This window comes from Protopterus annectens, chromosome 10.part0 (genome assembly GCF_019279795.1).
Source record: "Protopterus annectens isolate FY-2018-M chromosome 10.part0, PAN1.0, whole genome shotgun sequence".
Classification (NCBI taxonomy): domain Eukaryota; kingdom Metazoa; phylum Chordata; order Ceratodontiformes; family Protopteridae; genus Protopterus; species Protopterus annectens.
Window position 1 is genome coordinate 1114345623 of NC_056744.1, and position 12080 is coordinate 1114357702.

General features: G+C 36.7%; 1 protein-coding gene across 1 annotated transcript in view; it reads left to right on the plus strand.

Annotated features, from left to right (window-relative positions):
• LOC122812827 (putative ferric-chelate reductase 1) overlaps nucleotides 1-10374 on the plus strand; it is a 232532-nt gene extending 222158 nt beyond the window's left edge. Inside the window, exon 5 of the mRNA XM_044084878.1 lies at nucleotides 9909-10374. Coding sequence (XP_043940813.1) covers nucleotides 9909-10076 — 168 coding nt within the window. The 3' untranslated portion in view covers nucleotides 10077-10374. The remainder of the gene's footprint in view (nucleotides 1-9908) is intronic.
• The last annotated feature ends 1706 nt before the right edge of the window (nucleotides 10375-12080 follow it).

Genomic DNA, 12080 nt, shown 5'->3' on the forward strand with positions numbered 1-12080 from the left:
TTGGAAAATAATATGCAGTTTAACGCACGATCCAATAAGAGGACTGGTACATTCAGATGTGGGTGTTGTAACCAGTGCACATATATATTTGAGGGAGATAAAATTAAAATCTATAATCAGGTTATACATGTTCCTTTTCATTGCGCATGCAATTCTATAGGTATTATACATTTAGCAAAATGTAAGGAGTGCAATAGTTTTTATGTAGGGAAGACTCAGCGTAAACTAAAAGAGTGCATTTATGGACACATCTTTGAAAATAGGAAGAAGCAGATTAATAATTCATTGTACAACAATCTAGAAAAATACCCTAAACATGTTTTTTTTAATTTTTTGGTTTGGATATGGTATACAAAAATTAGGAAGGTGGGGCATGGGTGGACTTGATAGAGCATAAGGAAACTATGTGGCAACTAAACTTAAATGCATGCATGCCACCAGGTCTTAATGAGCAGATTTCATTAGCTAGTACTTTAAGGCTTATATCCTATAAGGTATAAAACAGTGATGTCATTATTTGATATATTTATATATTCCATTAGAAGTCACTATTTGTGTTTTATAGTCTTTTACAGAGTTTTTATATGTGGTGTTTATTGACTTTGTAGTGGAATTGTACTTGTTTAAAAATGTTGTGTGATTTTTTAATAAATGGGATAAATAATTGAAATGGTTAACTTATTCTGAAGAAGTCTATGAATTAGCTGGATGAAAGTGCTTAATCTGTGTAATAAATTTTATCTAGAAGCTGCAGTGTTATTTTATATTTGCTAAGCAGCGTTTTTGCTGTTTCGTGAGTATAAAATAAAAAAAAAATAAAAAATAAAGTGTGTGTGAGAGACTGTATGAGTGTATGGGAGTAAGAGAGAATGAAAGCAATCGATCATGTGTGTGTGTGAGTGTGTGTGTGTGTGTGTGTGTGTGTGTGTGTGTGTGTGTGTGTGTGTGTGTGTGTCTTTGTTTCTGTTTGCATGTCTGAGTAAATGTGTGCATGAAAGCAGAGAGAGAGAGAGTGTGTGTGTGTGTGTGTGTGTGTGTGTGTGTGTGTGTGTGTGTGTGTGTGTGTGTGTGTGTGTGTCTTTGTTTCTGTTTGCATGTCTGAGTAAATGTGTGCATGAAAGCAGAGAGAGAGTGTGTGTGTGTGTGTGTGTGTGTGTGTGTGTGTGTGTGTGTGTGTGTGTGTGTGTGTGTGTGTGTGTGTGTGTGTGCACATACCTCTCAACCATTTATGCCAAGAAATCTGGACAGAGCCTGACATAATGGGGGACAAAGACCCAAAAATAGGGACACATTTTAAATATTGCTCTTATAAACTTAGAAAGTATCTAGAATAACAGGGTTTGTATTAAAATTAATTTACTAAAGGATATTAAGTCTAAAACTCAAAAGTATGTCATTATTTAATGATTTCATTCCTCAGATCATCTCAGTGATTTGCATGAAAACCACAAATTTTATGAGGACCAGACCAAAATTTCGAAGCACAAATCTGGTCATTCTGCAAAAATTTGGTTAGTTGAGAGGTATGGTTTGTGAGAGAGAGAAAGAGAGTGAGTGAAGTGCGAAAGTGAACCAACAATCTCCTGGTAGCATGTGTGAGAGAGAGTGAAGAGAGAATGATCAGTGCCAGCCCTTAGAGAATGGACTCTCTGTAAAATTGTTGTGTTTTACTTACTTGTATCTTTTAAGTACTGCTTTATTTTTTTAATATATTTTTGATGTAAAATGCTTCCTCCGACACCATTAACATATACTACAGCAAGTATGAAACATTAGGCGGAGGAACTATTTTACACCATAAATATATTAAAAAAATAAAATAGAACTTAAAAAGTATATAAGTAAGTAAACCACAACAATTTTACAGACAGCTCTTTCTCTAAGTGCAATAATGCCCTCAAGGGTGTGTGTTATTGTGCAAATAATGCCTTTCCGGGGTGTAGCAGCCCTCCACCTGCAGCGTTGGGCCTCACAACACTTCTGGGTGGACATTAATTACATACTAACACACCCTGTTAGGCATTACTGCTTGCATAATAAAACATTGCAATAGATATAGTACCAAAAACACATGCCAGTAAACACCCACCAAAAGCATTACGAATGCTGAGACATGGTCATAACCATTTGATAATAGAATGGCTATACTGCACATACCAGTCACTGAGAACCACTACCTACTATACAAACAGCAATTAACACTACAAGCATTTGATAAATTAAACAAGCAAGTTTCCGTCAATGATAGTTAAACACAGATGCTTTTCATTTAGGTTGTGTCAACAAACATCATATAAACTCAAGTTATTCAAAACAAATCCTGTTCTTAACTCCTTAGACAACTTTCAACTTAAATTTAAACACATATTATTGTTATTCAAAATAAATCACTGAATATTATACTTACCTTGCAAATGCATTGTGGGAAATCTGGTATAAACATTAGCATGCCTGGATGTCTTAAGAATACACATTAAGCTTGAATATTTATTTATTTTAGTAGTATTCATGGAGAAATAAAGGTGAACAGAGGTAATGCATACCTCTCTTCCACCACTGCTCATCAAGCCTGTGCATATGCTCTTTGCAGAATGCATGACTTCAGGCATGATTTTCACCAGCTGTAAAAAGGAAAAGCGGATTTGTTACAGAAGCAGAAGAATTGATTCAGACTAATACATAATTACTCCCGTGTACAACAGAACAGTGAAAAATATTAATTATTACATGTCATCTAGCCTTAACATAAAATACATCAGATTTTGCATATCCAGTCATTGCTTTGTCACTTTGAGTACTGTGCACACATGAGGACTACTGTAGACATATACGAGGAACCTAGATTCAGACCTACAACTGTTGCCTATGTTTGTATTACAAATCAGAACACTACCTGCCTAGATAATCACTCTTGGTGTGAATATATGGATTGATGGAAAACAACTTACATCTATGAATATGCAAGGAAGAATTACAAACTAATGTCTTTCGGCTTTTCCCGGTTAGGAGTCACCACAGCAGAACTCTGGTCCACTAATGATTGGCAGTAGAATTTTACAGTGTCAAGGTGCCAGCCCGACACCCAACCTTCAAAGAAGGCCCACCCATTCATGCACACCTACCTGCATGTCTTTAAATGTCACTCGACCACAGGGAAGACATGCAGATTCCACACAGAAGGCACTCCAGCTGAGAATCAAACCAGAGAACCTCTTGCCGTGAGGCAACAATGCTAACCATTACACCACCGTGGCACTCCATGCAAGGACGACTTATATGTAATAAAATGTGAAGTTCATAGGTTCATAACAGATTACTAGGCTAATGGCTTAAGGGCCCTTACAAGGCTAGCCAGTTTTACCAATTTTACTCAATATGTGCCCTCTAGGAGCAAGAGGATGGCATGGATTTGTGCCTGTACATTGAGTATCTTACAGACTATCCCTGTCCATAAGGGAAGTAGGTAGTACCCCAGGTGTGAATTTGTGATTTCCCATCCATTGATACAAATTGCATTTGAAGAGGAAAATTAAATGCATACAGATATCCTGGATTAAATGACTCCTGTTCAATTAAGTATTTGCTGAAGCTCAAAGGTTTGGCAAGGTCGACTTGAAAATATTAGTAAATATACTTAACAGTTATACTGGTATTGGACTTAAGAAATATAGTGTAAAAAACTTCCTTTAGTGTATTAATCATTGAGTAGTGGAGCTGATTTATTTATCTAATTAATTTTAAAAAGATCTAATTTTAGAGCACCTTGCCTTTAACCCTGTGATATTTTTAGATATATAAATCTAAAGCATTGGCAAGGTATACTAGAAAGTGCTGCATTTTCATGGGTACATATCTTACAAATTTTAGTGCAATAATATTTTAAAAATAACTAATGATCTTGTTGCACTAGTTATTGTGTACAGTTTAACATCTTTTAGTACTTTATTTTTTAGTATTTTGGCTTTTAATTTTGTTTTTTACTTAGTTGTATATGTAAAAGCATAGGTTTTCAACACACATTCATAGTTTTTCTGAATGAACTTTGATGGGTGGGGATTCATGATGTAACTAATTAATTATTCAGTATTCCTTTCCTTGATTGTGAGGGGGGCATCATGTGATTTTTATGTAATGGTATAAAGTTATGTTTTTACCTTTTCTTAGTGTCTGATGAAGTTTGAACCAAGATTCAAATGAAAAACATTTTATTAAATTTGTCCTGGCTTCATTAAATTTGTTACGGCTTCTTTCTAGTGCCCCAGAGTCTTTTTTGTTTATTTTACAGTTAAGTGTTTGATTTTGGTGCATTTGAAGAGGGCAAGCAAAGGTCTCTGTTTAATAAGAATAGGAAGCCTTTTCCAAAGAAGTGATAATCTGTGAGCCACATATCTGTCTCTTCAGCATGTTTTGTTTGAGTCACTGACTACATTTAGATCCTTAGATCAGGTGACCCTTGTGCTGTTTGACTTGTGACGCTGTACCAGCTCCATCAGGGGTGTATTTGTGGGTGCCTTTTAGGTTAGGCATAGGTCACCCCTTAATAGTTGATACCCTGCATTTTCTTTGTGAGGAACCTCTGAGGTCATTCTAGCTGCTGTAAGTGCCTAGTCAAGTACATGCCAAATGGTGCACTGTACTTAATTATTGGTCTAATGAGGGATGAGTACAGCAGGACTATAATTTCCTTGGATCTCAATGCCATACCTTTACTTATAAGTTGTGCACATAAAAGTATTTCCTCTGCACACTGGACATATGGCAGTTAAATTTCAGGCTACTATCTATCTGCATACTTACATCTCTCAACTCTGTGTCACTTCTAAGGGCGATGTTGTAATTTGCAGTGATATTTGACTTCCCAAAGGGTATGATAATGCATTTTTGCATTTAGTTTTAGGTCATGGTTCTGGCAACAATCATTTATCTGACCTAGACCCTCCTGAAGGATATTTATATAATTTAGGGATTCAATGATTGTCCCCAGCTTGCAGTCATTGACAAACTGTCATTCAGACGCCTTCCACATTTGCCTTGACTTCAGAGAAGTATATTCTGAACAGAAGTAGTCCCAGTACTGAGCCCTGAGGCATAGCATTATTAACTGGTCTCTTGTTGGAGCTGGATTCTTCCACTTTAACCACGTGTCCTGTCCATGAGCCAATTGGTTATCCATCCAGTGACAGAGGGATTTATGCCCAGTTTTATCAGTTTATTTATAATACCTGAGTGGGGAATTGTATCAAATGTTTTGGCCAAGTCAAGGTAGGAGATATGTACTATTTTACCCTCATCTGTGGCCTTAATGACATTTTCAAAGAAATCCACTAGTTTCAGTAGGCATGAACTACTCTTGACAAAGCTGAATTGGTTTGGGTCTATGTTTGCAGGTCTCCTATGTCATTATTTCTCAGGCCCATGATTATTCTTTCCATAGCCTTACATATAAGACTAGTCAAACGTATGAGTCTGTAACTTCTCGGGTCAGTAGATGGTCACCCTTTATGCAGAGAGATGACTATTGCTGACTTCCACTGAATCGTGGACAAAGCCAGTGCAGAGGTTGTGGTCCCCCTTTATGCAGAGACATGACTGTTGCCGACCTCCACTGTACTGGGACAAAGCCAGTCCATAGGCTGTGGTTAAATATAGATCCTAATGGACCTAATAAATCCTGATTTAAGTTGCTTAAGAGGCAACCTGGTATATTGTCAAGCCCCACTAAAGCCTTGTTTTTAGTTTTAGAGAGTGCAGTGGCAACCTGCTCTTTGCTAATAATTGGTAGTGGAGTGGTAGAAGGTACTTTTGGGGGGAGAACTGGGGGTGATGGGGAGGTGAAATGTGAGCTGAATTTGCTGAGAATAGGTAATGTCATATACAACTAATTCTTCATATCGTTGGGTGTTACCCTTAAGATTGTGGACATAAATGAAAAATGCCTTATGATTATCCTTAGCTTTGGAGGCTATTTTTACCTCAAAGTTTGCTTTCAGAGACTTGACTAGTAACCTGAATCACTTGTTTAGACTAATGATGGACTTATTTCTTTGTTTTGCACATTCCCTCTTACTTCTCAACAGGATTTTTGTTCCTTTGTTATACATTCTACTAATACTAGGGGTCCACCAGGGTGGCTTGTTTTTGCAGTTTGACCTGGGTTTATTTTGGTCTGGTACTGCCATTTCTATACAGTTGTTTATATGGTCATATAAGGGTTTTGTGTATGTCACTGCATAGGTATCTGTGTTTTCTGAATGTGGGGGAGCTTGGAAACTAGCTATGCTCTCTTAGGGTGCAATTGACTTTAGAGAAGTTCTTAACATTCTTGGGGTTAGGTGGGAGACTAGTTTTACCTTTATTTCAAGGGAGATTGCTTTATCTGATCTTACTGTTAAGGATATAACCCGAGGAGGGGTGCAGCACTCTCCCATATTTGTGAGTACCCGATCTTGAACATTTGTGCCCCTAGTGGGAGTGCATAATGCCTGCTATAAGGCATTTGAATTTACAAAGTCAAGAAATTTTTGGACCTACATGTTAGTATTTATGTATGCCTCCCAATTAATGAAGGAGTAGTTAAATCACCCATGAGTATGGTACTGGGTTGGATGGTGAGTGATTCTAGTAACTTCAGTTATGATGTATGGGTCTCCTAGTTCACAATGGGGGTTTGTAGCTAGCAAGAATATGATAATAGATTTTTCCAATGCTTACTTCAACATGGAGTAACTCAAGCATGCCTTTTTGTTTGACCAGCCTTGAGGTGTGCTTCTCCTTTATGTAAACACCTATATACACCTCCACCTTTAGCTCCTTCATGTTCAGTGGGTGATTGGAATATATGAAAGACATTATAGCCATGCACTGCCAGACTGCTTACAGTGGCTTTGAACCATGTTTCAGTAACTGCACAGATGTCAGCATTCTTCAAAGTGAGGAGAGCTTCCAGGTTTGAACCATGTTTCAGTAACTGCACAGATGTCAGCATTCTCCAGAGTGAGGAGTGCTTCCAGGCAGGGCAGTTTCTTGCTGAGGCTCCTAGCATTGAGCAGTAGCACCTTTAGCTTGTCCTGAGTAGCTTTTGTTATGTTGGAATGTTTTTCAGTTTGACAGTGCCTAAAAAGGTACTATAGGGGTGGATAATGTTTTGGCCAATATCCAAAAGCCTAAAAGTGACAGGTGAAGACCATCCCTGGCAAAACAGCGTAGCCTATCAACCATGTCATCCCAGGCTGACAAGTATTGGACCCCTTTAGACTGACACCAGTAGCTAAGCCAATTATTAAAGTCAATAATTTTCTGCTGGTATTATGGCAACATCCTTTAAGATGGTCGAATGCTACTCAATGCTAGGCTCATACCTGCCTGTGACACATATTCTGAGAGCTTAATCATGCCTTTCTTCATAGAGTCCAAGGAGGTGCATCTCAAGTCATTCATGCCCTTATGGACTATGACTGAGTCATACTGGTACTTAGGGGAGAGTGACCTGAGTACTTGTGTGATCTGGTGAATCCTGCCCACAACAGGCAATTAACTGTAACCTCCTTATTCAGCCCGATAAGAGGGACGTCAATTTGTCTCACAGTGGAGTCTCCTATGACCAGAATATAGGGTCATGGAGTATTTTGCCTTATGGGTTTGATAGCTGAGGCACAATGAGATGTGACCTTATGTGTTGTGATGGGAACTGTCTTGTTTGTGTCCATGTATAGTTTCTGAGGACTGTGCCTGAGAGGCTTTTGAGGTTTGGGTAAGTTACATGTGAGCACCTCTGCATATGTGAAGCTATGTTTGTGGTCCTTTGTGGGTGTGGTGAGTGATGTGTGTGAGTCACTGACAACCTGTTTGTTGGCTTTTGTGTCTGTATGTGAGATTTTAGCTTCCAATGTCAATGTGTGACTACATCTCTCACATACTGTAGTTGTCTGTTCAAGAATTAATTGTTTGTCAGTCTACATAAGGCAATTGTTACATTTCCTCAGGATACCCATGTCCACCAAGCTGAATCAGAGATAGCAGGAAAGTGCCCATCCATGGTTGCAGATCCTAATGTGTACTTGAAAGGAAAATGAGTGGATGTTGTTTCTAACCAGATAAGGGAAGTGTGTTTACATGGTATAATCTGCAGCTAACATAACCAGCAATGTTGCCTAGTGCAAAATCAGATGCTGTCTGAGCAGCAGTAATCCTGGGTGTTATAATAAGGTAGCTAGCATAGTAAACTTTCATTGTATAATGAAAATAAGCAATGTTTCCAGATGTTTGTCTCTGTATAGGCCATTGGCATATAGTGATCAGCTCTATGCAAATGTGCTAAATTTATACCAGCACTGGAAATACAAAAAACTCACTGAGCCCTCTGGCTAATACAATGACTACACTTAGAGCCCTATTATGTGCTTCCCAGCTCAGATAGACCAGGTAAACACTCTGGCTAATACAATGACTACACTTAGAGCCCTATTATGTGCTTCCCAGCTCAGATAGACCAGGTAAACACTTACTTCTACTAGATGAATAATCCCAGTCCTCCTAATGTAAAAGCATAGTAAAGTAGTATCCGGACTGAAATGCTATCACAAACAAACATAAAGATATGAAATGCTACTATAAACAAACTTAAAGATACAGATACAGTTCTGTACTTTAAATAGCTTATAAAAGCATGATTATTCAATAAAAGTACTTTGCTTTGTAGAAATGAGCAAAGAGCCACTCAATTGTACAGAATTTATAAAGGCACTAAAAACAAGATGATTAATAAGCCCTCCAGCCAATAAAACTACCTGCAGAAAATGCAGGTGTTCCCCACCTTAAACAGACCAGTCTACCACACAGTGGATTAGATGGAAAATATACTGACCACTTGATATATAAACACAGAAAAGTGCTTGCTAGAGTGTAACTCAGAAAAGTGTTTGCTAGATTGTAAAAATGCACTACTTTATCCAACATTAATGAATTCAGATCAAATAAATCAGTAGAACAGAAAATGAAAGGTAAAATGCACTTTGTTCAAAATAGGCACAAGGAAAGTCAAATAAATAATTCAAGATATCAATAGCAGTGTAGAAAGGGAGGAGCTTATGAATGTCACTTTACAGTATGGGTTGGCAACATAGCATCACCAGGTTTAAAAAGCAGATCAAGGAAAAGGAGGGTTGGTGTAAAAATAACTATCAGGGAATCACAATCAGAGCTATGTAGCCTTAGAGTCTTCTCAGAAAAGGCAAATAGTTGTTTTTTCATAGAAAAAGGATTTTAGAAAAAAAGAAGTAATTTATTTTTTTGAGGGGATCTAGTAACAGGTGAGTATCCTGTAGTCAACTTTCAACAGAGTTAAAGGCTTCTTGAGTAATTTTCTGAAGACGTATTAGGTTGTTGGAAATGCATATTATGGTTGAATCATCAGTGCATTGTATGAGGAAAGCTTGCTGAGAGGATTTATGTAAATTGTTAGTGAATTTATCACAGAGTAGAGGGCCAAGAATGCAGCCCTGTGACAAATGTGGTAAATGAGATGCTAGCTATTCATTTGATGTATGCTTTTAACATTACAGTGTCAATATGGAGCACTCTAAGATGTGTATATCACCCTGCCTTCCAGATGTCGATCAGAAATAGGATAGAATTTCTCACACAGAGTGAATGATATAATATTAAAGCATGATATAGCTAAGACTTCTGTATGTTTTGCTTATTTGTTTGCGGAGTTTTTTTAACTTGCTTATTATTTATATATTAAGTCACCGACTCATTAATTGTAGAAATATGATGTATATTGATCTCTCAAGTAAAATGTAAACATTTCTTTGGTAGCTAACTAACCTGATAAAAAAATCCCATGGATGAGATGAATTTTTAAACTTTTAGAAAATGGCTCATTTTACTTTCCTTGTTTATTACAGGCCATTACTCCTCAGAGCACTGCAGGATCAAAGACCATCCTTACAACTGCAAGCACAGTCAGTAATGGATGTTATACCATCCAGATCTTACCTGAACTACTTCGTCTATCCATATTATTACTACTTATTGTCAACACATTTCTTTTTCAGACCTACACAGCAATGTAATACTTTACTGCAGTAATGCTTCCTTTTATGGTTATTTTAATATTAACATTTACAAGAAACAATATACAAGATAGGTCAACATAATCTTGAGGTTTTGACTTTTGCTTTATTAACATTTTCTTGGTTTTGTGACTATCAGTGATTATTAAGCTGGATATTACAAATGTGTTAAAGTTTCAGTGTGGTTAATTTTCTGGTGACTCCAGTTAAAACTCTCTAAGGGGTAAAGCACTGATGTATTAGACTACTGTGTAATAGTTTCTAGATATTAATGAATGATATGTAATTTGATATTTCATGGCCAATAAACTGATAATAGTCACTTATATGCACTGTTTTGTATTTGTATTTCTTCCATTATGTGATACCTCTGAAAAAAAGGTATTTTCATTTTATATATAATTTATTAATGGGATTAGAAATTTTCAACCAAAGCTCATGCTGCAATGGCAATGAAAAAGTAAAATATTTCTGTGTGGGAAATGTAATGTAGCCAATCAGTGATGGTGTTTCTATGAATGAGCCCTGGATTTCAGAGATGTGGGGTAAAAATCTTATTATCAAGTTTCATGATGCTTTAAGTTAGTGTAAAACAAGATATGCACTAATTTAGAAATACATTTTTACAGAAATACATCATAAAGAGATTTTTTTGTTAAAGATAAGTTTAATACATTTTATGTGAGTTCATATAATGAATAGTTGTTCATATATGAATGCATAGTCCCATTCAGTCCAGGTTAACACAACAGTGCAGATTTTCATGACTTCAGCCTCAACCCCAAAATATATATGGTTTTATACAATAAATAGAGCTATTCACTTTTAGATTCACTATTGAACTCATTGTTAGATAGATATTGATAAGTGTTATTGACACTAAAGTGTGGAAGCATCAGCCTTCACTTGTTGATTCTCAGCTATAGAAATTACCATAAGGTCTTCTCTGAAGCTGAAGAAATACCAAAGAGTAAAATGAGAAATATGTATCTCCCATACCATATACTAATTGTGCACTGTTTTTAGCGCTTCTCATCCAGTCCAATATGCCAGAAGCCAGCACTGAACAATATTTTACAATGGGCATAGTGGAAGAAGCTACTACGTCTCTTAGCAATCACTAGCACTGTGCTTTGATCATTTTATTTGAATATTGCATGTTTATACAGATTCTGAGCTTAACCTGTTTTATCATAGTGGTCATACCATGAATCCATACTACCTCACAAGTCTAGCCAAGTCTTCAGTTCTTTCTGTCTTTACTTTTGCTTTACGCTATGCATTCATCTTACCATGACAAGCTTTTCATGTGGGATAATCTAAAAACACGGACTGAAATCAAGCGCATGTGTTTATTATTTTTGTATTGATGTGCCAACGATGTTTCACTTAAAAGCATCATTTTATGACCTAAGAATTCTACAAAAAGTACAAACTAGCTTGCATTACCCTTAGTAGTTAGCCATGTTTACCAGTTTTGCCAGTAATAATATACTTTCCAATCAAACACCTTCCGTCAGCCCAGTGGCATTCTATACTGCTACAATTCTCTGCACTCCTACAGATCCAAAAAATATCCAGCTAATTTCCCATATTAGTCTATGCAACATGCCAATTATATACTATAGAATTTCCTTTTTACCTATACTTAACAAAGTATTTCCTGCTACCACATTTCCTGTGCCTCTGATGAAAAGCTATGCATTCCTTCCTTATGTGCATACAATTAAGGCTAGAATATATGGTTCATTGTTTAGTTGTTCAGCGTGTTGCCTAGTCTCCACTTTGGACATCTCATTCATCTTTATTTTATAATTATTATTATTCTGCACTTTCATGTTTTGTTTGATTTTCATTTTATGTTACCCACTGCTTTAATTTTACACACTTCCACCTTCCAATTAACTCTTTTAAATACATGCCAGACATTTTGCTTGGCTCACTGCACAGTCAGTGCTTTATCCACCACTAAATCTGACTTTGTCAGCAGCTGCTTTTTTTTAC